At 43.9% G+C, this 23,842-nt stretch overlaps 12 protein-coding genes across 12 annotated transcripts; 4 read left to right on the plus strand and 8 right to left on the minus strand.

Annotated features, from left to right (window-relative positions):
- Window positions 1-25: 25 nt before the first annotated feature.
- PEX13 (peroxin PEX13) lies at window positions 26-1,255 on the plus strand (the record flags this gene model as incomplete). The annotated part of the gene is made up of 1 exon (XM_022820284.1): window positions 26-1,255. One exon carries the CDS (start codon window positions 26-28, stop codon window positions 1,253-1,255), a length of 1,230 nt encoding a protein of 409 aa, XP_022676763.1.
- A 216-nt stretch (window positions 1,256-1,471) lies between these two features.
- KLMA_50300 (uncharacterized protein) lies at window positions 1,472-1,951 on the minus strand (the record flags this gene model as incomplete). Its single annotated transcript, XM_022820286.1, has 1 exon — window positions 1,472-1,951. The coding sequence occupies one exon, from the start codon at window positions 1,949-1,951 to the stop codon at window positions 1,472-1,474; it is 480 nt and encodes a 159-aa protein (XP_022676764.1).
- A 766-nt stretch (window positions 1,952-2,717) lies between these two features.
- DLD1 (D-lactate dehydrogenase) lies at window positions 2,718-4,496 on the minus strand (the record flags this gene model as incomplete). The annotated part of the gene is made up of 1 exon (XM_022820287.1): window positions 2,718-4,496. The coding sequence occupies one exon, from the start codon at window positions 4,494-4,496 to the stop codon at window positions 2,718-2,720; it is 1,779 nt and encodes a 592-aa protein (XP_022676765.1).
- A 519-nt stretch (window positions 4,497-5,015) lies between these two features.
- Window positions 5,016-5,831, minus strand: HCR1 (translation initiation factor eIF3 core subunit j; the record flags this gene model as incomplete). Its single annotated transcript, XM_022820288.1, has 1 exon — window positions 5,016-5,831. The coding sequence occupies one exon, from the start codon at window positions 5,829-5,831 to the stop codon at window positions 5,016-5,018; it is 816 nt and encodes a 271-aa protein (XP_022676766.1).
- Window positions 5,832-6,589: 758 nt separating this feature from the next.
- On the plus strand, window positions 6,590-7,075 carry PAR32 (Par32p; the record flags this gene model as incomplete). The annotated part of the gene is made up of 1 exon (XM_022820289.1): window positions 6,590-7,075. One exon carries the CDS (start codon window positions 6,590-6,592, stop codon window positions 7,073-7,075), a length of 486 nt encoding a protein of 161 aa, XP_022676767.1.
- Window positions 7,076-7,263: 188 nt separating this feature from the next.
- On the minus strand, window positions 7,264-13,683 carry GLT1 (glutamate synthase (NADH); the record flags this gene model as incomplete). The annotated part of the gene is made up of 1 exon (XM_022820290.1): window positions 7,264-13,683. The coding sequence occupies one exon, from the start codon at window positions 13,681-13,683 to the stop codon at window positions 7,264-7,266; it is 6,420 nt and encodes a 2,139-aa protein (XP_022676768.1).
- Window positions 13,684-15,149: 1,466 nt separating this feature from the next.
- UGA3 (Uga3p) lies at window positions 15,150-17,084 on the plus strand (the record flags this gene model as incomplete). The annotated part of the gene is made up of 1 exon (XM_022820291.1): window positions 15,150-17,084. The coding sequence occupies one exon, from the start codon at window positions 15,150-15,152 to the stop codon at window positions 17,082-17,084; it is 1,935 nt and encodes a 644-aa protein (XP_022676769.1).
- A 364-nt stretch (window positions 17,085-17,448) lies between these two features.
- Window positions 17,449-17,976, minus strand: UPS1 (Ups1p; the record flags this gene model as incomplete). The annotated part of the gene is made up of 1 exon (XM_022820292.1): window positions 17,449-17,976. The coding sequence occupies one exon, from the start codon at window positions 17,974-17,976 to the stop codon at window positions 17,449-17,451; it is 528 nt and encodes a 175-aa protein (XP_022676770.1).
- Window positions 17,977-18,317: 341 nt separating this feature from the next.
- On the minus strand, window positions 18,318-18,911 carry NCW2 (Ncw2p; the record flags this gene model as incomplete). The annotated part of the gene is made up of 1 exon (XM_022820293.1): window positions 18,318-18,911. The coding sequence occupies one exon, from the start codon at window positions 18,909-18,911 to the stop codon at window positions 18,318-18,320; it is 594 nt and encodes a 197-aa protein (XP_022676771.1).
- Window positions 18,912-19,423: 512 nt separating this feature from the next.
- Window positions 19,424-20,773, minus strand: NMT1 (glycylpeptide N-tetradecanoyltransferase NMT1; the record flags this gene model as incomplete). Its single annotated transcript, XM_022820294.1, has 1 exon — window positions 19,424-20,773. The coding sequence occupies one exon, from the start codon at window positions 20,771-20,773 to the stop codon at window positions 19,424-19,426; it is 1,350 nt and encodes a 449-aa protein (XP_022676772.1).
- A 541-nt stretch (window positions 20,774-21,314) lies between these two features.
- On the plus strand, window positions 21,315-23,042 carry PWP1 (rRNA-processing protein PWP1; the record flags this gene model as incomplete). The annotated part of the gene is made up of 1 exon (XM_022820295.1): window positions 21,315-23,042. One exon carries the CDS (start codon window positions 21,315-21,317, stop codon window positions 23,040-23,042), a length of 1,728 nt encoding a protein of 575 aa, XP_022676773.1.
- A 186-nt stretch (window positions 23,043-23,228) lies between these two features.
- On the minus strand, window positions 23,229-23,741 carry UGX2 (Ugx2p; the record flags this gene model as incomplete). Its single annotated transcript, XM_022820297.1, has 1 exon — window positions 23,229-23,741. One exon carries the CDS (start codon window positions 23,739-23,741, stop codon window positions 23,229-23,231), a length of 513 nt encoding a protein of 170 aa, XP_022676774.1.
- Window positions 23,742-23,842: the final 101 nt, after the last annotated feature.

A 23,842-nucleotide genomic window follows, 5' to 3' on the forward strand; every position in this document is an offset into this window, starting at 1 on the left:
TTGGTACAGGGGTATCAATATTATTATGTCACAATCTACAGGAGTGGCAAGACCGAAACCTTGGGAACAAAAAGCTGCTCAAGATGCTGTAGTTTCTGATGGAGGATTGACAGATAAGGGAAATGCGCTGACTGCTGCGAGTAATGAGCCAGTTTTACCTTCAAGACCTTCAGGTCTGGATAGTGAAGGGCTAGATTCTACAAATGGGTCTTCTATGCTGCGAAATGGGATGTCTGGAATGTCTGGGATGTCTGGAATGTCTGGTTATGGCAGTTCTTTGTATGGCGGTGGATATGGAATGGGATCGATGTTTGGAGGTGGATTGGGTTCCATGTACGGAGGTGGATATGGTATGGGATCTATGTATGGAGGTGGGTTAGGATCTATGTATGGAGGTGGCTATGGCTCTGCTTATGGAATGAATGGAATGAACGGGAATGGCGGGCCTTCTGGTATTGCGGAGTCTACACAAGCTACTTTCCAGTTAATCGAGGGACTCATAGGAGCTGTGGCTGGATTTGCACAGATGTTAGAAGCTACATACATGGCAACCCATAATTCATTTTTCACAATGATAACTGTTGCTGAACAATTCCAGTACATGAAGGAACTTTTAGGTTCTTTCTTTGGAATATTTGCAATTATCAAGTTTATCAAGAAGATCTTGTATAAAGTTACAGGAGGGAAAATGGGCGTTGTCCCATCTAAAAAGCAAATAAACGGTGCTCATGGTCAAGGTCAGTCTTCTGATCTTTCGAAGAAATTAGTCGAGGAATTTAATGCCAAGAGAGGCCAAGACGGTGTAAATAAGAAGGGCAAGAGAATATCGTGGAAACCTTTGATCATGTTCCTGGCCGCTGTATTTGGATTCCCGTATCTCTTGAATAAATTTATTCAAAAGTTACAACAACAACAGAGAAAGAAACTAACTGGAACGATGAACCAACGCACGCTAGACCCTAATAATTTAGAGTTCGCTAGAGCCATCTATGATTTCGTTCCAGAAAATCCCAGGATCGAATGTGCTTTGAAGAAGGGCGAATTAATGGCCATAATATCCAAACAAGATCCAATGGGAAATAATTCAGAATGGTGGAAAGTCCGGACTAAACAAGGGAATATCGGGTATGTTCCTTATAACTACCTTGAATTAATCAAAAAGCGCAAGCCAGCAGATCCTACCACTCCAAAGGAGCAGACGCCAACAAAATCAAGAGCGGAAACACCAGGAGCCACATCTCAGATCCAGGCATAAGTTCTTGTATAGTAAGTATACCACTTGGAGCAAAATGAAATTACTTATTTTAATCAGAGGAAAAATAGAATAGTATTTATTGCATTGCATACCATAATGGAGTCCTGTCCATTATAGATGAGAGGAGGGAAGAAATTAAAACTAAACTAATGCTAAGCTTTACATAGTGACATAACCCCTCAACGACGCCAAGCCATTACAAAGAAAAATCACCTATTAATGCTTTTTCTCGAATTCATCTAGCTTTTCTTTGCCTCTAGCAACAGACTCTCTGCCCTTGGCCTCTAAGTGTTCCTTACCTTGTTCGGCCTTTTCTTTGGCGTCAGCACTAGTTTTTGAGAAGATATTCTTCACCTTCTCTTCAGCCTGTTGGATATTCTCTCCAACTTTGTGAGATGCTTCTTCTGTCTTTTCAAGACCTTCTGCAGCAGCCTGTCCGACTTTTTTATTCACATCTTCCAAGGTCTGCTTAATCGTGGATTTTGAGTCACCACTGGAATTGTATAGAGAACGACTCAATGTAACGTTACTCACTGTTGTAGCATTAGTGAATATTCTGGATGCGGCTGGGGATCTGGAACCCCTGTATATAGTCTTTGTAATCATCATATTCGTCTTTTTAGTGTAGCTAGCTATCTGTTCAACAATAATCGTCTGGATATATTGCTCGTTATTTCTTTGTATTAGACTAATCATTCACATGACTCTTCTAGATATATGATTGATGACTCCCGAACAAATTCACATCTCTACAGTCTATATATATAACCCTTTATGAATGCACATTTGTATTAGAGCAGAGTCAATTGAGTTTGCTCTGAGATATCAGTCAGTCGGATCGAGGTGGAGGCTGGCTACATACCCCTTCCTTCTCATCGCAAAGAACCGGCTTTCTTTACGCCATACATACATACTATAATTACATAAGAAACGTCCCTAAAGGTACCAAATGGTACGATGGAAAGAGGTAACCCGGTTAGGTACAGCCGTTGTCCCTATGTAGATAGTTCGTAGGATGTATATTAAGGTAACACTCTGTTTTTTCATTTTTTTGGTATTTCTTCTAATAGCAAACAAAGTTTGGAATTTAGTCTTAGAATTTCCACATTGCTGTTACCGGGTTTTGCTGTGAAGTAAAATATACACAGAACTACGTAGTTCTTGGTTACATCAGAATGATGCTGATCAGGACAGGGCTAGCCTAAGCTAGCCCAAGCGTTCAGGTAAAAAATTTAATTAATACCCGATCGGTTTCTCATTGTGTGAGGATGACTCAAATCTGTTTGAGTACGTTAGAATATGTTATTATAGAGATACATATATACAGTGGTCATTATACATAGCATCACATAGCGTTAGTGTGTGTAGGTGTGTCTAACACTGGGATATATCTTTTCTTTTCATTAGGATGGATTCATTCTTTGTTTTGGTATATACTTTGTCTCTCTCTGTATTGGCTGACTCAGTGTTGGTGATCGTTAGGGTCAATCTTGAAGACCTTGTCAGGGTTCAAGATCCTCTTTGGATCCAAGGCAAGTTTCAATTTTCTCATGACAGCAATTGTATCTTCGCCCAACTCTTCAACCAAAAACTCTCTCTTACCAATACCAACACCGTGTTCACCGGTACAGGTACCTTCTGCGTCAATGGCTCTCTTGACCATATTTTCGACAATGGTTTCTGCGGTCTTACGTTGTTCGGCATTGTAAATGATGAAAGCATGGAAATTACCGTCACCGGCATGACCAACAAGAGAGGTCAATAATCCAGAAGCGTTCATTTCCTCCTTTGTATCGTTGATAACCTGGGCGAATTTGGAGATAGGAACGGCAACATCGGTGGTCCAAACGTTGACGTTTGGATCCAACTTCTTACCTGCATCAATCGTAGACCAAAGAGCGACTTTTCTAGCTTCCCACAATTCCAATTTAGTTTCTTCATCAGATGCAAATTCGAAGTTGCTGTTGTTGTGTTGAGAGGCGATCTTCTCGACCTCTTTAACCACTTCTTTGATTGCCTTTTCGCTTCTGCCACCAATCTTGAAGAATAAGGTTGGTGATTCGACCCAGTTTGTTCTTGAAGTAGCACCGCTCTTGTTGATGATCTTCATCATGTTATCGTCCAACAATTCCATGGCATTCAGCTGGATACCGGCCTGGATCAAGTGGGAGGAGCACGAGGCAGCATCGGCCACGCTGGGGAACGGAACGACAGCGACGGTTTCAAAGTTAGATCTCACGTGACACTTTATTGTTGCCTCGGTGACAATACCCAAGGTACCCTCGCTTCCGATGATCAAACCGTTCAAGTTGTAACCAGCAGAGGATTTTCTTGGTCTTCTCTTGGTCTTGATGATGGTACCGTCGGCAAGACACATGGTGATGTTGACGACGTTTTCTTTCATAGTACCGTAACGGTACGCATTGGTTCCGGAACAAGAGTTAGCAATACAACCAGCGATCTGGGCACCTGGACCAGGATCGCAACCGAACAACAACCCGTGGTCGTTCAAGTAGTCGTTCAAGTCTTCCCATGGAACACCACCTTGCACGACCACGTCGAGGTCTTCCTTGTTCAACTGGATAATTTGGTTCATGTACTTGGAGATGTCCAAAACGACGCAGGAGCCCGGTCTCGTGGGCATGAAGTGGCCCTCGAGCGAGGTCCCACCGGAGAATGGAATGACAGGAATGGAGTACTTGTGGCATATCTTGAGTAACTTGGAAACGTCTTCCGTGTTACGGGGGAACAAAACGATCTCGGGTCTCTGTTCTGGCGTGGCATGGTGCGAGTTGAAATATGTGTCTGAGTGCGAGTCTAAGTCGCTCTTGGCGTCCGAAAAGTTCTCTGGGTTGTTATCCAACACCTGTTTCAACTCCTCGACAGCAGTAGCAAACGTCTTCTTGTCGCAGTACTTGGGCGAGTCCAAATCCTCTAGTCTAGCAATGGACAAATCGCTGACTTGCTGAGATGAGCTCTGTTGCTGGTCGAACTTCGACCCCAAAAAGTACGCAACCAGCCCACCACCGATCAAAGTACCTCCAAACACACCAAACAACAAACCGCTTTGGCTTTTACCGGCATTGGCACTGCCATTACCGTTAGTTCCGGTAGAATAGGGTCTGTGCGACAAGTCATTGCGCACAGTCTTACTTAGAAAAGTATGGTCGCATTTACGAGTAAAACTGAAGCCCAGGTTTCTTCCTGCGGCACCAGATCTAACCACGAACCTTGGTAGCATCTTGTGAATGTGCTTGCTCGTGTGTCCCTGTTTGCTGTACCCTATACTATTCTTTTCATTCGAGCAAAGTTTCTTCTAAAGTGACAATGACTATCTATGCCAATATATATCTATATATATATAAAATAAGAACAAATGAAAAGTACACGCTTGAAAACTGGCGAACCAGGGTGCACATGCACAAGTAATCGCTCGGATCAAACCGCTTGGAGCAGGCTGGTTCTGTGGATGATCTTCGTGGTGGAGTTTTTCGATACTTCGGTCTTGTTGTGTGTGTACATTTTTTTTTTTTTTCTTCTTTTGCGTGGGTAAAGACCGATGCTAGCGTGGGATGGTGAAACATGGATCGTCGTGGGCAAGTGGAAACAGCCACATACCGATGATACTTTCAACCGGAATTGAGAGATAGTGAGTACTAGTAGTACTTATTCGAGGTTATTTCAGGTTATTTATTTATTTATTTATTTATCTATTAAGTTGGGGGGGAAGCGGGGAACTAACTAGTCGAAACCAGGCCTACTACATGAAGTCGTCATCTCCGAAATCGTCAAAGTTGCTGTTTCCCATGTCGATGTCGTTGTCTTTCTTGAAAGCACCACCAAGGTTAGCTCTAGCAGCCTTGGCCTTCTTCTTACCTGCACCACCGGTGGCAGTACCACCCTTGACACGCGCCAAACGGGCCTGTCTCTCTTCTCTTTCCTTTTCCTTGATCAAGACGTTCAACGTTGCAACGGTCTGTCTGATGTTCTCGATGGCCATTGGCTTGGAGATGTCTCTGATCAAGTCGATGGCTAGTCCACCGGAGTAGTTCAAGAGCGAGTTGCTGCTTGTGCTTGTGATAGCGGTGGCCAATGCCTTTCTGAGGTTCTGGTAGTCCTTCTTGGTCTCCAAGTTTTGGAACAATGGATGCGATTCGATTGGGGTGTCCTTTGTGAGGGCAGCAGGCTTCGAAAGCGCCTCCAGCTGTTGTCTTTCCCTTTCGGCACGGGCCCTAGGGTGTTCCTCGGCGACTCCTAGGCCGCCGAAAAGGTCTGCTGCGTTGTTCAAGTCCGACTCAACCTCGGCTTTCTTCAACAATTCTTTTCTAGTTTTCTCGTCTAGCGTGTCGATTTCGAGCAGAACCTTCTTAGAAGGGTCTGTTTTTTTCTTGGATGGTGCTGCTGGCTTAGGCTTGGCTGCGGCAGGCTTGGGTTTTTTCTCAGTTTCGTCGTCGTCCCAGGATTCTAGCACTGGTTCATCGTTGTCTTGTTCAGCGAACTCATCGTCCCAAGAATCCAACACTGGCTTCTCCTTTGCTGCGGAAGGCACTTCAAAATCTTCGTCGTCCCAAGACATGCTATATTCTGGCGGGTATATCTGGACTCTGGGGGCAAAATACAGGTTGTCCAACCTCTAATCTGTACAATCTACAAACTGCAATTGCAAGTTCAACTACAATCACAATTACAATTACATTTTGCAGGTGTACATAGCTGTTACGTCCATACAAAAAAAAAAAAAAAAGCGAAAGAGAAAGAGAAAGAGAAAGAGAAGAAGCTGGGACCATTGTGGCGTGGGTGCGTGGGTGTACTCACACGCCGGGTAACGTATTTTATCATACACCGGGTAAGTTTAACAATGACATTTTCCAAGATTGGGTTGGGTTGGATTTAGTTACCCGGTGTTCCCAGCACAAACAATAAATTATGTTTCGGCGCGGGTTCCGAAAAAGCGGGGAATACGCCACAAAGAGGGAAAATGAAAAGTCCCCTCGAGAGCGAAAAAAAGCAACGCGAGCCGGAAGAAAGGGTCCTCTCGTCCCTGTGCCTTAACTCTGTTTACGTTTTTTTTTTTTTCTAAAAAAAAAAATGGTTTCCTGACATGTGACATCACTGTGCACGGTGGTGAAAAAGTGCCGTTTCAGTGACCCAGCGCCAGAAAGTGAGTGAATGAGTGACTCCAACATGGCAGACTGCCCGCCTGGCAGACTGGCAAACAGTCTAGTCTCACTTATAAATTCACGGTTCCACTACTGAATGGTTTCTCTGGTTTCCATTAAACAATATATACATACACACACATACATACACACACACAGGTAGCAAAATCTGCAAATGGGCGAGTACAGAGTTAGCACCGGAAGAGGTGGAGCAGGAAACGTGATCACATCGCATGAGAAACCAGCACCAAAAGTGGTGGCCCAGGGGTCGCCAGTGCCTAATATCATCTCGCCAGTGTATTCTACGGGCCGTGGGGGCGCGGGAAATATGAGACGCAACGTCGATCCGGTAATAACACGCACAGCGCAGGATGTGGACGATGGAGACGAAGATATCATCGATGTGATTTCGTCGAACAAGTCGGGCGGGATCCAGAAAGTGAAGTCAAGACGCCATTCTGACGTGCCCAAGAATGTTTCCATCGGTCGTGGCGGGGCTGGGAATATGTTGAGTCCCAAGACGTCGTCGAAAAAGGTCAAGAAGCAAGGACAGCCGCAGGCACAGGGTCAGGGACAGCCGCAGCCGCAAGCACACGGTTCTGATGATCTCCACCGCAGCAAGAGCGGTCTATTCACGAAATTGAAGTCGATCTTCAAGTAAGGGTATATAATATTTCCATACCTTAATGTAATAAATGAAACTCACTACTATATGACACTTCGAGTCCCGATCCTCAAGATAAAAAATACGGATAACAAACATTGATAACAGTAATAAATAGTGTTTGATAATAAATAAGTAATAATAATATAAATAATTGGGGGTGGGGGGTATAGTCTCTCCTCTCCTCAGATGGTAGAGGCTAGTTCTTCCAAAAGTCTATAGTCACGCTTGACAATACCACCGTTGCCTGGAAGGTTCGTAGAACCCATCAAGAAAGTGTCAATCGCAGTAGCACACTTTCTACCTTCTTGGATGGCCCAAACAATCAAAGATTGACCTCTTCTACAGTCACCAGCAGCAAACACCTTGTCTCCGTCAACGGAGTACGAGGAATCCGATAGCGTCGTGATAGTACCTCTCTTAGACTTCACAAATGATGGATCGTCGATAACCTCTGGACCAACAAAACCCATAGATAACAAAACAATGTCAGCTTCAAAGATCTCTTCAGATCCTGGAACATCCACCATCTGCCAAACGCCTGATTGCGATTTCTTCCATTCAACACGAACAGTCTTGATCGCCTTCACCTCTCCTTCTTCGTTACCAATGAACTCCTTGGATAGAATACAGTATTCACGAGGATCTCTACCGTAATGCTCCTTCACTTCCGCATGACCGTAGTCAATTCTCATGATACGTGGCCATTGTGGCCATGGATTGTCCTTGGAACGCTCACTTGGTGGTTGTGGTAGCAACTCAAAGTTTAGCACAGATGCAGCACCGTGTCTGACAGATGTACCCAAACAATCGTTACCTGTATCACCACCACCAATGACAATAACCTTCTTGCCCTTGATTTGTTCCTTAACGGTCTCTAAATCGTTGTCCAACAAGGCCTTGGTGTTCTTCTTCAACAATGTCATAGCAAAGTCAATGTTCTTCAATTCACGGCCTGGAATTCTGAGGTCTCTTGGAATGGTAGAACCAACAGTGTACACAACAGCATCGAACTTGCTCTTCAACTCTTGAACACTAATATCCTTACCGATCTCAGTGTTGGTAACGAATTGAATACCTTCCGCAGCCAAAAGATCTAGACGTCTTTGAACAATAGACTTGTCTAGCTTCATGTTAGGAATACCGTACATTAGCAAACCACCGCAACGGTCAGCTCTTTCGTAAACTACAACAGTATGACCAGCACGGTTCAATTGGTCAGCACATGCTAAACCAGCTGGACCGGAACCAATAACAGCAACAACCTTACCGGTTCTCACCTCAGGTGGACATGGCTTAATCCAGCCCTCCTTGAAAGCATTGTCGATAATCAACCTTTCAACAGACTTGATACCAACTGGATCGTCGATGATTCCTAAGGTACAAGCACCTTGACATGGAGCAGGACAAACTCTACCAGTGAATTCTGGGAAGTTGTTAGTCTCCAACAATTTGTCCAAAGCAAGCTTCCATTGGTTCTTAAACACAAGTTCGTTGAACTTTGGAATAACATTAGAAATTGGACAACCGGTATCAGAAGTACAAAATGGAACACCACAGTCCATACATCTGGCTGTTTGTTCCTTAGCTTGCTTCTTGGTGATAGCGGTACTGAGTTCCTTCCAGTCACTGGTTCTGCTTTGTGCGTTTCTGTATTTCTCATGCTTCAACTTGTACTTCATGAAACCACGGATTTTCTCAATCTTCTTTTCTGCATTCTTCAAGTTAGTGGCATCTTGAATTGAATCTTCTAAATCTAGAACCTTTGGTTCATTCAAAGTAGATTTATGGGAGACAGGTTTGTTTGGCTTGATTAAGTCAACTTCACCATTAGTAGCATCCAAGGAAGTGTCTCTAGAGCTGTTCAACTTCTTCAAAAATTCTTCAGTGTTTTCTCTCTTGAGCTTGATCTTCTCCTTTGCCTCGTTCTCCAAGACCTTCTTGTAATCGGTAGGAATAACCTTCACAAAGTTCTTCAAGTAGTGGTTAAAGTTACCCAAGATTCTCTTGGCCAATTCAGACTTGGTGTAGTTGTAATGTTCTTGAATCAAGTTCTTGACAAATGCAATTTCGACAGGGTCGGTCAATGATTCTAATTCAATAGTGTCGTGGTTGATCTTACCCACGAAATCATCGTAGTCGGAGGTGAGACAGTATGCAATACCACCAGTGGCACCAGAGAAGGCATTCAATGATTCCATTTGGGATAAAACAACAGCTCTACCACCAGTCATATATTCAAAGGCATTGTTACCCTTGATTCTTTCAACGACCACAGTAGCACCAGAATTACGAACAGCGAAACGTTCACCAGCACAACCGGAAATGAAAGCATAACCCGAAGTTGCACCGTAGAAACAAGTGTTACCGACAATGACGTTCTCGTCAGACTTGAACTTAGAGTCCTTTGGTGGTCTGATAATCAATCTACCACCAGACATACCTTTTCCGACATAATCGTTGGCATCACCATCCAAAATGAATGTTAAACCAGAAGCCAAGAATGCACCGAAAGATTGACCAGCGGAACCATTGATGTTAACAACAACAGTATCCTGTGGCAAACCGTTCTCACCGAATCTCTTGGAGACTCTGTAAGAAAGAGTAGAACCAAGAGCACGGTCAGTATTGATGATGTTTGCATCAATGTTAACCGGCAAACCCTTATCCAAAGTTATCTCGGCTTCATCGATCAACTTGTTATCTAATCTTGTGTGCAACTTGTGATCCTGCTTCTTGGTGAACTTGGTAGCAACACCAGGTCTGATGACATGTGCTGGGGTCAAGATTGGGGATAAATCGATGTTCAATGCCTTAGTCTTAACATCGTCTCTCTTCTTCAATTTTTCGGAGTGACCCACCATCTCGTCAACAGTTCTGAAACCCAACTTGGCCATGATCTTTCTCAAATCTTGGATCAAGTAGTAGAAGAAATTGATGACATGTTCTGGTTGACCCTTGAATTTACTTCTCAAGACTGGGTCTTGGGTGGCAATACCAACAGCACATGCATTCAAATGACATTTTCTTAGCATGATACAACCCATGGCAATCAATGGGACAGTAGCTAGAGTGAAGGATTCGGCACCCAACAAAATGGCGACGGCAATATCGAAACCAGTTCTTAATTGACCGTCAGTTTGAACAACAACGTTACCTCTCAAGTCATTCAAAACCAAAGTTTGATGGGTTTCGGCCAAACCAAGTTCCCATGGCAAACCAGCGTACTTGATACCGGTCCATCTAGAAGCACCAGTACCACCATCATGACCAGAGACCAAGATGTGGTCTGCCTTAGCCTTGGCAACACCGGATGCAACGATACCAACACCAACTTCAGACACTAATTTGACAGAAATACCTGCTCTTGGGTTTGAACATTTCAAGTCGTAAATCAACTGCTTCAAATCTTCAATAGAATAAATATCGTGATGAGGAGGTGGGGAAATCAAACCAACATATGGTGTAGAATGTCTGGTCTTAGCAATGTCTTTGGACACCTTGTGAGCTGGAAGTTCACCACCTTCACCTGGCTTAGCACCTTGTGCAATCTTGATTTGAATTTCGTCAGCATCGGATAGATAGAACGATGTAACACCGAAACGAGCAGATGCAACTTGTTTGATTGCAGATCTCATGGTGTCACCGTTTGGAGCAACAATGGATCTCTCGGCATCTTCACCACCTTCACCACAGTTTGACTTAGCACCCAAACGGTTCATGGCAATGGCCAAAGTAGAGTGAGCTTCCATGGAGATGGAACCATAGGACATGGCACCAGTGGCGAATCTTCTTGCAATCTCGGTCCATGGTTCAACTTGTTCCAATGGAATTGCATCAGACTCCTCGTAGTCCAATTCTAGTAGACCTCTTAGAGTACAATCTCTGATGGCTTCCATTTCCTTTCTAACGTACATCTCCCAAGCATCCTCGTTCTTGTTTCTAACAGAGTCCTGCAATGATGCAATAGCGGTTGGGTCATTAATGTGCTTGTAACCACCATCCCTCCAGTGGTATTCACCCGATTCTGGCAAGTTTACTGATTTTTGGATGGTAAATCTTGAAGGGAAACCACGTTCGTGCATGGAAAACGAGTCCTGAGCCAAGTACTCAAAAGTAACACCTCTGATTCTTGAAGCAGTACCTGCGAAACATAGATCGACAACGGAGTTATCGATACCTAGAGCTTCAAAGATCTGAGCACCCTTATAAGATGCAAGAGTGGAGATACCCATCTTTGACATGACCTTGAAGATACCACCGTCAACGGCATGCTTATAGTTTTCTAGCAAAGTTCTGTCGTCGATGGAAGAGTCATCGTTGTCAACGTTACGGACCAAGCCTTCACGGTTCATTTTGACCAAAGTTTCCATAGCCAAGTATGGGAAGATACCGTCACAACCGTAACCCAATAGTACACAGAAATGGTGAACTTCACGAGCTTCACCTGTTTCCAAGATTAGAGCGACTTGAGAACGTTGCTTGTTACGAACAAGATGGTGATGGATGGCACCAACGGCAATCAAAGAAGAGATTGGAACACGGCTAGCAGACAACTGTCTGTCACTGATAAACAAGATCTTTTTACCTTGGTCGATGGCATCAGAAGCCTCTTGAGTGATTCTATCGATGGTTGCTGTGTAACCCAATAGACCTTCCTCCTTTGGGAAAGTGATGTCTATGTTAGCTGTTTGCCAAGAAGGATGAGCCTTTTCAATGTTCTTCAAGGCTTCAAACTCGTCCCAGTGCAAGATTGGAGATTTCAAGAGCAAACGGTCACATTGGGATGGATGCATTTCCAATAGGTTACCTTGAGGACCGACGAAACACTCCAAGGACATAACGTTTGCTTCACGAATTGGATCGATTGGAGGGTTTGTCACTTGTGCGAATAATTGTCTAAAGTAATCATACACGAGCACTGGGTCCTCGTTCAAGCATGCGAGTGGGGCGTCATTACCCATAGAACCCAATGCTTCTTTGCCCCCGAGGGCCATTGGTACAAGAATCATTGAAACCTGTTCGTATGTGTAACCAAGGGCCAATAGTCGAGGATCAGCTTGGACTTTCAAGTCCGAGTCCGAGACCAAAGCTGGTGGTATGTATTTTGAGGTTTTTTCTAGTAGATCGTCTACCTTGATGACTTTAGAGAGCCACGACTTGAAATCTTGTCTCTTGGCGAACTGTTGCTTTAGCTTTTTGGTGTCCACCATGCGACCGAGCTCGGTGTCCACCAACAACATGTCACCTGGCTTTAGCTTACCCTTTTGGATGACCAATGAGTTGTCAACTGGAATGACACCGACTTCACTACCACAAATGACACGGTCATCGGAGGTGATGTAGTAACGGCATGGTCTCAACCCATTTCTGTCCAAAGTGGCACCGGTGTAACGGCCGTCGGTGAAGGTCAACAAAGCTGGCCCGTCCCATGGTTCCATGAGACAGGAGGCCCAGTCGAACCATGCTTTTAGATCGGAGTCCATGTCCTTGTGGTACGCTTCTGGGACCATCAGCATGATGGCTTCGGGCAACGATAGCACACCGTTCATCATCAATAGTTCGAGGACGTTATCTAAGGCTGCGGAATCGGAACCACCTTCTTCGACAATTGGGTACAATTTGTCCAATTGTTCGCCAAAGACCTTGGATGCCATGACACCTTCCCTGGCTCTCATCCAGTTCTTGTTACCCCTTAAAGTGTTAATTTCACCGTTGTGGGCCAACCAACGCAAGGGCTGGGCACGGTCCCACGATGGGAAAGTGTTTGTGGAGAACCGCGAGTGGACCAACGCCATGTGCGACTTGAAGTGCGCGTTGGTCAAGTCGTGGTAGTAGTTGTACACCTGGGCTGGGGTCAACTGACCCTTGTACACGATTGTATTGTTATTCAAGGAACACACGTAGAACCAGTTCTGTAGCCCAATCGAGGTAGATGCTTGTTTTCTGAGAATGTACAACTGCGTCTTGAACCGCGTTTCGTACTTGCTGCTGAACTCCTCCTTCGACAGCGATGGCGAATCAGCCAACTCCTTCAACACCACCACGGGCTGCAGGATCTCTGGCTCTCTGGACAACGCCACGGCCCCTAGAATAGAAGAATCGTGTGGCACAGACCTCCATCCCAACACCTTCAACTCCAAACTTTCCGCCAACTGCTCAAAAGTACGCTTGGACCCCTCTAGCGCCTCTGGAGAGTCCTTCTTGAAGAAAACATTACCAACTGCATACTGGAACTGCTCCGGAACATCAATCCCAACGTCTAGCTTGAACTCACGCTTCATAAACTCGTGGGGAATCCCTGTAAGAATACCAGCACCGTCACCATTTCCGTCCGATGACACCGCACCACGATGAGTCATGTTACAAAGCAAGAACCGCGCATCAGAAACAATCTTGTGCGACGACTCACCCTTGATATTAGCTACAAACCCAACACCACAAGCATCGCGCTCAAACTCAGGATCGTACAAACCCTGCTTATCCGGAATAACATTCGCCCATGACTTGTAAACATGTGTCTTAGACGACAATGGCCTCTCGTCTAGAGAGCAACCGCCCTCATAAGATTCTTCCAAAGGATCATACTTCCCCGAAGAAATCATATCAAAAATGTCTGCCTGATGCTACCCGCTATTAAATAACTATACTATCGAGAGCTTCGCTGGCCTGACTTCTACTATATCTGATCTAAATCCTTTTTTTATTATTATATATAATAATAATACACCTCCCAAAATTTAACCGCTGTTAGTACTAAACAGAAAAAAAGAGGCAAAAGACCCGAATCCCTCTTTTTTTCCTGGCTAGCTTTATATCTCTTTTTTTCCCAGCCCAGAAAATCTTTTTTTCCTTCCCAGTATTGTGAAATTAATTTTCAATATTTAATTTTCAATTTTTCAATTTTTATTACTTACGTACTGCCTGCCCAATTTTCATTCCAGTTTCCTGGCGGGCACTACCGCCGTTTGCAAACGACCCTGCTCCCAAAAAGGCCATACAAGGCGACTCCGAGTCTGCGTGGCATGGACAGGGAGGGACAGTCGATACAGGTAGGTAGGTAGATAGATAGATAGATGGTGGTTGTAGATGGTGGTTGTATCGATTGATAGATGTAGATAGATTGTGATGATGTAATACGAATTACGGGTAATGATTGGTTTAGATAAGGCTAGGCCAGCTAGGCCAGCTGGCCTAGCTGGCTCAGCTTTGACGATTTCACGACTCCCACGATTTCCTTTCTCTCCCTGTATAGTTTTTCCTGTGTTAATTTCGCACGATACGCCGGTGCGGCGTAAAATTGCCGGTCCGGACGGGGGCTATCCAGCGATTTGTGTGCGATCGTGTGCAAATGCGTGCGATTTCCGTTTTTTTCTGATTTCAGATACGTTTGGACCAATCATGTGCGAGGACGCGTGCGGGGTTGTGCGAAGTTGTGCGAAGTCTCCGTTTTTTTTTTTATTCCTCTTCTGACTTGTTTCGCCCCCCTCTCTCCTCCTCTGTGTGTGCGTGTGCGCGTGCATGTTGTTTTTTTTTTCTCCGCCGCACGGAGCGGAGAGCCACTGGTTACCCGGACCGCCAGGAACCGATGACTCACTCGTTCATTCTCAGTGTGTTTGGAAGATTTGTGGGTGTGTGGGTGTGTATTCGTGTTTAAGGGTATTGTTTTGGTACCACGTGACCGTGGACCCTGGTTGGCTAGTTGTCTTTTTCGGTCTCGTTCGAGCAGCTGCTGCTGCGCGCATTGTCTAGGTAGTTAGGTAGTTAGTTAGTTCATCGTGCTGGCACCACTCACGCGCGCCCTGCTTCCAACATTCCGACTGGTCGCAGGCGGCAAGGCGGTCTCGTGCTGCCCCTTCGGTGCGCCCATTGACGGTTTTCCTGCCTTGCAGATCGGCGGGGCATTTTGGCTGTTCTTTTGGTGGGACCGTATAATTTGAATTTCTTCTCGAAGATTATATGATAACTGTCAGAATATAACATATATATATATACATATATATGTGTGTCTGCGTGCTACCTCTCCTGGCTAGAACGGCAGGGTTCCATTAGGGTCCAATTGATTGTCGCAATGGGGTCAGTTGTTGCCCATGAACAACACCAACACCGTCGAAAACGCTCAAAGAAAGGATGTCTTACGTGCAAAGTGCGCAAGAAAGGTTGTTCGGAAGATCGACCAGTGTGCAAGGACTGTGCGCGTCTCAAGCTCGAGTGTGTGTATCCGGATAACTTGAGCAAGGATCAGATTAGAGGGGCGAAGGTCCGGTTGCAGACTGTGTTGAAAAAGAAGAACTTGCGGGCACTTTTGATGAGCAATGATGATGCCCGGGACGGGACGATGCCTGGGTTCGTAGCTGATGTTGATGCTGGTGTTTCTGATGTTGATGTTTCTGAGGCGCAGGTGCAGGTTGTGCCCAGGCTGTCGGAAATGAGTCCATCCATGCTGGACATGGTGCTGAACGATTTCTGTGTTGGCGACAACAGTAGCACCGAGGCAGCGATGTCGCCTGTATTCAGCCCGTTGGATAAGGACCAGGATGAAAATACAATGGTTGTTGTCAATTCAGGTACACATTCACATGCGGGCTTGGGAAGTGCCTCTGACTCGCCAGAACGGGAAGATCAGCTGTTCAAGCAGTATACACAAACCAACTCAAATGCAATCATATCATCATCATCGCACACAAATCCGTACATGTCCCAGCCGTTGACGGAACCACTGCTCCAACAATTGGATGCCACAGGTATTCATCTCTACAACTACTACAGAGACCACTTGGCTCAGGTGATTTGTATCGCGCCAGCAAGACAGAACTTCTATTTGCAATGCTTCCTCCCGATGGCGCACAAGCATAGAGGGATCCTGTATGGGATTCTCGCATGGTCCGCCCACCACTTATCCATCTCGCAAGCTGCGCCTGCACTAGATGAGGGTTCTTCCACAAGGCTGATCATGGACAAAGACTCGCATTTCTCAAAATTGGCAAATAACTACACGCTTGGGTCCTTGCAATGTTTAAACGAACCACAGCAGCAGCAGCAGCAAAAGGACTCTCCGTCGTTCCTATACTCTCTAGCCCAGATCCTAGTGCTCTGTGGTGCCGAGATCTGTCAGGGCGATGTGAATAGGTGGCAGATTCTATTGAAAACCGCAGCAAAACTGATAAAGGAACACATCGGCGGTACGGACTTAATCTCTCTCCTGAAAAGTGATAACCACTCGGGTTTCGACGCCATAGATCTGATGACGAGGAATTGGCTACTGGCAAACTTTATATACCACGATATAATGGGTTCGCAAACAACGAAATTCCCCATGGTCCAATATGAACGTTTGTTACTATCGTCTAGCGGTAGTTTCACAGACTGGAGTTTACAGGTGGACTCTTTACACGGATTGAACAGACCCATATTTAAAGTTCTAGGAGAAACTACAAACCTGATCCGACAGATGAAAGCAGAAAAGATCAACTTATATTCAAGTAATTTTAAGGCTATTATGTTCAATGCTCTAGATTTGAACCAACAGCTTCTGAATATGGCCCCAGATGAACAAGGGCTAGCATTGTTGGCCCACTCTACGGATGAAATTGACTATAGAGAGTTGTCGAAACATTTATTCGAGATATTTAGGCTGTCTGCCCTCATTCACTTAAAGACCAACGTCCTTAAGGTGGAAAACAACACGTTTGAGGTAAGCTTTTACACAAAAACCTTACTATCAAAACTTGACCTTGTACTAGGCACCAAGCTGGAATCATCGCTTTGTTTCCCGATGTTCATATGTGGTATAAATTGTTTGGAACACGATAGAGAAATCATAGAGAATAAATTTATACGATATATCAGCACCTACAAGTGTCGAAATGTGGTACGCGCTCATGACATCATGCATAGTGTGTGGAAGATGGACGATGAAGGAGAGTCAATAGGATCGTCTGGTATACGCGAGCGTGACTGGATCGATATCTGTGACGATATGGGTTGGGATATTAGTTTTGCATAAAAGGACAGCATCATGCTTCATTCAAGGACCAATGGATTTATACCACGGTAATGGTAATAGAACAAACAGGTAATAATACTTACAGTAGTATTAGTAGGAGTAGTTATAATAATAGTTATAAATATTTTTTTAAAGACCTTCAAGTAAAGAAGTAAAAGAAGAAGTAAGTGTACATAAAAATAAATATAAACTCGTACGTTCAGTTATCTACAGAATTTGGTGTCAAAAATAAAAGAGAGTATACATGCATTGTTGTGAAACATAAAGGTGGTTAGTTCATTCATAAATAAAAAGTCAGTGTTGAAAAAATGAGTAAGATGCAAATAAATAATAACAAATGCGGGGAAATAAAAAAAAGGATACACTAGTTAGGTGTTTTGTTCATTCGTGATAGTTCAAGTCTCTCCATAACGAAAGCCATACCTTGCCTACTTTTCTTGATGTTCTCATCGAACTTCTGATGGGACCAGCTCTCAATCCTGTTCCGAATTCCAATCCCAAACCCGCTACTGAACTTCACCATAGACTTCACCTGCGTATTATCACCATCCTTCTCAAAGCGTTGATACTCCTCCACCTTGATGATCTTTGTGTGGTCCAAATTCCTCGTATAAGTGAGCATGACTCCCTTCTTCGTATCGACCACCGAATGCTCGATGATCCACGACTCTGTAATCTTCCCTAGAAAAGGCTTCACCCAATTGGGCAGCTTCCCCATCTTCTTGATCAACCTTGTAGAAACAAGCTTCCCTTCCTCATCCACATGCCTCGAAAGCGTATCAATACTTAATACATGTGAGGCATAGGGGTTAGGATACCGATTGAAAAAGGCTATAGTCACAGTATCAAAAGATCTGCCAAATGTATGCGAGTTATTATGCCAAAGAACCATCAGTGTAACGATAAAGCAGTAACCTTAAGAAGTATCTTTCGCTTTTGAGACTTCTTGGCCACCTAAAAGAAGTATATAGGGGTGCTGACAGAATGCTACCTTTCTTATATATGCTTTAAAAATGCGAAACTCCGTTCATTACAAAACCTTTCGCTTTTTCCATTCGCTTTTAATACTTTATTATAACTTTTTTCTTCAATATTGGAATGTCGGGATTTTTTTTTTTTGTCATTGAAATAATACGTGATCACGGTTTCGAAAACTGACATTGTAATGACAAAGATCCGTACTATGCATATATTTGTAGATACCATACTTACGTAGGTGATACTGTATGTAGTTTATATCAGGGCAATTGCCGCGAGATATATAATGTGTTTTGGAAAGGTAGCTGGAGCTCCATTGGTGCCGTTTGAGTATAGAGAATGGGATGAGTTATGAGTTGATGAAGAAGAAGAAGAGGACGAGGAGGCAGTGGATCCAGTGGTTGTTTTTGAAGTTTCAAACGTAGTGGATGGTAGCCACCAGATCTTTGATGTGATTGTTTCTCCAGCTGAGTTTGTAGTTGTGAGAGTTGTGAGAGGCTCGTCATAGTTTCTTGTAGATGTAGACTGAGTCGGCGTTAGTGCGGAGGTAGGACTTGTTAATTTGCTGCTTGCTGCGGTAGGTATGGAAGTACTTTCTACAACACTGGTTTTTTGGCTGGTTGTCTCACTGGTCAATAGACTTACTGCAGGGCTAGTTATCGGACTCGTCACTTGGGTTGAAATCTCGCTGATAACAGGGCTTGTAGGAGCAATAGTTGTTTGTGTTTGAGTAGATTTTTCCTTGGTGTCTTTTTTTGACTGGGCATCGTCATCCAATGATCCAAGGACTGCTCCATTAGCGACTTGTAATAGAAATAGTGTAGTTAATGGGAAAAAGACGTTCTTCATTGTGCAATTGTGATATTTTGTTGGTATTTTTTTTTGGTTTGTTTTACTAATATTTTTCAGTCTATTCTAATTGATCTGAAACCATTGGGTGTGATCCGAAACTGCTACACCGAACTATCGGCTGCTAACTTCTTCCTTCTTATACTCGGTCATTGGTCTTTTTTTTTTAGTTTCCTTGCATTCCTTCCATGCTTCTTTACCAAGCAACTAATAAAAAAAGAGTGCTGAGCTTGCTTTAATAAAAATTAAATTAGAACCCAGCGTCCTAGAACAAGAGGTAGAAAAAGCAAAAAGTTGCCGATGATGGCGCAAAGAAACGGCATTTCGGGTTATCATCTAACACATCGGATGTTCCTGTTGGTATTAAAGAATGCAGGGAATCCTCTTTTTGGCAGGCGTAGAAAGCTGTTCCGTGTCAATTCTATCTTTAATAATTAAATGACGCTTTTCAAACGTAAAAGAGAAAGTAGCTGGACTTATACAGTGTTAAAAAAAAAACGCTTACAAACTATTTACAGCATAACGACACCGACGTTACTACGCTTCTCCATATCAAAGGTTTGGTCCTCTCTGATACCACCAGTGATTGGGAAACATCTGTAATTGAATAGGTAAAAGTTCAAGAACCCGTCACCAGGGCCGAACTTCAAGTCGTCCAAGAAGAGAGCGTTGTCTTGAGAACTTAGGGCATTGAAGACGTCCATTTTCAAGTTGCGTGCAAGGATACATGCGTCGTTAATCAATGCATTCAATCTCTTTCTCAATTTTTCAGTACCTTCCTTGCTGAACCTATCGAGACCAAAGTCGGCATCTGATGCGTAGTAGAACATGTAACCAATTCCCAAATCCTTGTATAGTGGATTGTTGATGATCGTGAAAGGTAGCGAATAGAATGACACGAAGTCAGTGACCTTACCTTCTTCGTTTTCAATCACGTAAGAGTAGACAACATCTTCTCTGGTCAAGACCCAGTGCTTAAATTCTTCCAAGGAGAAGTCGGGTCTCAATTCAAACCTTTCCTGATACTTGTTGAAGAGGGCAAATGCCTGCTCCACGTGCTTTTCTTCCATTACCTTGATATTGGTGAGAGGGGTCTTTGGCAATGTGTACTTCGCAATCATTTGCGTCTTGGTGGCGTTTGCTGGCAAAGCCGTGAATTCGACGTCGTAAAGTTTCGACCAATTCAACGGCCTGTGTGCGTAACGACACACACTTACAGGGGAGGGCAAAACCACACCACCAGTATGCAACGCTTGCCAAATATCGTGCTTGTTGACACGTCTTGTCACTTCTTTGATCAATATTGGGGCCAATCTCTTGGATCTAAGCTTCTTGTGCACGCACAAGAAGTTAATTTCCACACTGCGCACCTCTTTCTCCCTCACTTGCAAGTTGGTTGGGATAGCACTGATGAACCCGATTAAACGCTTCGTCTCCTTCACTCTCACACCAACTTGCCACTCAGACTTCCATCCAGGTGGCTTCAAAGCCCAATTCAAAAAGTCCTGGGAATAGTTGAAACGGAACGTAGAGTCCTTGTCTTCCACATAGTTTTCGTTCAACAATACGTACACATCTTCTAACTGCTTGTTATCGTTCACATCCACTGTACACCACTCAAACTCAGGTAACAACTTCAAAGGAGCGTCAGGAATATCTTCCACCCGCTTGCTGCTGTCAATAGGACCCTCCTGTTTGATAACTTCGTCAAATTTCGTCACAGGTTGTGTTTTCCAGAACTTATACTCCTTCATATCCTTACGCTGCTGCGCAGTAAATTTCGACATGTCCCCATCGTGGACTTTCAAAAGCTTTAATAGCTCCTCAATTTTGCGTGTCTTTTCCTGATCTTCGGACGACATTGTATTTTCAATAGATTCTCAAGCTTCGGAGCCTTCTATCTGAGTGTTATACGAGATATAACAACGTCTGTTTTCACTTTCTTGTCGTTATTTAACTATATCTACTTGTTGCAATGTATCAGATTTTCTTAAATCTTTTGATCTCAAAATCCATGTAGAGACTGTAAAAACGTCGAAAAGAAGAATAAATAGAGAAATATCGAGCATTCAAGCTGTCAGAGGTTCCTTGAAACCTGAAAATATCAAATCTGATAATATAAGCATCACAACAGTCAAATTTTAGGCCTATAAAGATATCAATTGACCTTACTTATATGGGATATGACCCTTTTTCACATATACTATAGCCTTTCTTTTTTCTTTTCAAGCTTTTAGCTCATCGAAAATTTTAAAGAAGCGATGAGCTTAACTATGCGATGAGCTGAGTTTAAACAGGTACATATGAATAAAGATTAGAGAATTTAGAGTGTATTTTTAGGTTTGGAGCAGCTGTTGAGTATCCATCCAAACAGACTCGAGAAAATAAATAGCTATTACTAGAATGCTTTCTGCTACATCTTGGGTTCCTAGAGGCTTTGCCAGTGAATTTCCAGAGAAATATGAGTTGAACGATGAAGAGATGGAGAGAATTAACCAGCTAGCTCAGCTAAACCTAGACGATGCTAGAGCCGATTTAGAGGAGGCTGGCGTTGAAGCTGAAGCTGAAGCAGAAGGTGAAGAAGAAGAAGAGGAAAAACCTGCTAAGGCCAACACCAGTGCTTTCAAAGACCAACTTGAAGTCGATGACGACCTAAAAGAGTTTGACTTGGAACATTACGATGACCCAGAGGATGATGCCAACGCTCAAAATGCGATGTTCATGGGTCTTTCTGAAGATGTCAAGTTCTACGAGGGTGAAGAAGGTGAAGATCCATACATTTCCCTTCCAAAGGCTAAGGAAGATGCCGAAGAAAAACAGGAATTGCAAGTTTACCCAACGGACAACATGGTGCTTGCTACCAGAACTGAAGACGATGTGTCGTACTTGGATGTGTATGTGTACGATGATGGTGCTGGTTTCCACGATGAGGATGTTCCTGTGGAAAAGGGAGACGAATTAGACCCAGATGTTGCTCGTGGATTGGTGCGTGATTCTTCTTTGTACGTGCACCACGACTTAATGTTGCCTGCCTTCCCATTGTGTGTCGAGTGGATCAACTACAAGCCTGGCTCCAACGACGACCAAGCCATTGCTAACTTTGCTGCTGTTGGTACTTTTGATCCATCCATCGAGATCTGGAACTTGGACTGCGTCGATAAAGCTTTCCCCGACATGATTCTTGGTGAACCAACCGACAACAGTGCTGCAGTTTTGATGCCAAAGAAATCCAAGAAGAAGAAGAGCAAGGGTAAGCATGTTACCACACACCATACAGATGCGGTTCTATCGCTAGCACACAACAGAGAGTTTAGAGCTGTTTTGGCCTCTACTTCTGCTGATCACACCGTTAAGTTGTGGGATCTAAATACCGGTATTGCTGCTCGTTCCTTGATCAACATCCATTCAAACACAAACGTTTCTGCTTCACAGTGGCATCCATCTAACGGTTCCGTGCTCTTAACTGGTGGTTATGATTCCCGTGCTGCATTATCTGATGTCAGAATCGAAAACGACAACGATATGTCTAAATACTGGAAGGTCGGATCTGGCGAAGAAATCGAGTGCGTGCGCTTCGCTGATGAAAACGTGTTCATGTGTGGTACAGATAACGGTAACGTTTACTCTTTCGATATCAGAAACGGTGCTGAATCCAAGCCAGTGTGGACTTTGAAGGCCCATGATGCCGGTGTATCATCAGTCGAGGTCAACCAACACATTCCAAACATGTTATTAACCAGTGCCATGGGTGAAAAGACTGTCAAGTTGTGGAAGTGTCCACTTGAATCCCAGCCTGGTAAGGGTCCAAGCATGGTGCTAAGTCGTGACTTTGGTGTAGGAAACGTCTTGACCACGTCTTTCGCTCCAGACGTCGAAATTGCCGGTAACATTGTTGTCGGTGGTGTCAGTCCCGGTCTAAAATTATGGGATGTGTTCACCAACAGATCTGTGAGAAAGAGTTTCCAATCAGAGCTAAAGGACCTACAAAACAAGGCAAGAGAGGAGGCCAAGGCTTTGGGCAGAAGCTCGAGAATCGCCAGAAAGTACACTAAGAACGATAACCCAGAAACTGTGCTTACGGTCGACGACCAAAACGACGAAGATGAGGATGAAGGCGACGATGAAGAGTAATAATATCGATATCAATTTCTGTTGTACTAAAAAACTAGCATGTCCATTCAAACTCCCTGAAATATTAACATTATTTTATTACTACTACTATTGTATAAGTGCATTACATTATATAGACGCTCCTGGCCCTATCCACGTTGTATAATAAATCTAAATTTAAATTTAAATTTAAATTTAAACCTAAACCTACGACTTCACAAGACTCTTCAACACCCTGTTTTCCGGCGTGTCAGACTCCACATCAATGACAATCACTTCAGCCCGCTTGAAGTTCCCTTGTTCTCTGTCCGCCGAAAATGATATACTTCTATCGGACTTCCGTCTTGGCCTGATAAAAGCATCACTAATTCGCCTGTACTTTTGAATAGAAAGCACATCAACAGGACTCTCGCTCATACCACCATCAGCATCGCTCGAGCTCTCTTCTTCATCCAAACAGCCACGGCTCCTTAATTCCTCTATTACCGACTCAACACTATCGACATGCCCATCGTAAACCACCTGGCACATTTGCTCGTACCGGGTAGCAAAAAAGTCCTGATTCCAGTCGAACCCTTGCGAATGCGCCATCGAAATCACATACTGGATTTTCCCATTATCTTCAGATCCATGCCTTCTTGAGCTATAACTGTCACTTACTTCGTATGCAATACCTGTTTCGCTAGCCAACATGCTAGACGATAGGTACAACTCTCTCATGACAATACTGATATTAATCTTACAAATAATGTATATATATATGGATCCTTCTCAACTGTCCAGCTAAACTATTCAGACTTACATGTAGCCATAGCGTGAGT

Source organism: Kluyveromyces marxianus, chromosome 5, assembly GCF_001417885.1.
Source record: "Kluyveromyces marxianus DMKU3-1042 DNA, complete genome, chromosome 5".
In the NCBI taxonomy this organism is placed as follows: Eukaryota; Fungi; Ascomycota; class Saccharomycetes; order Saccharomycetales; family Saccharomycetaceae; genus Kluyveromyces; species Kluyveromyces marxianus.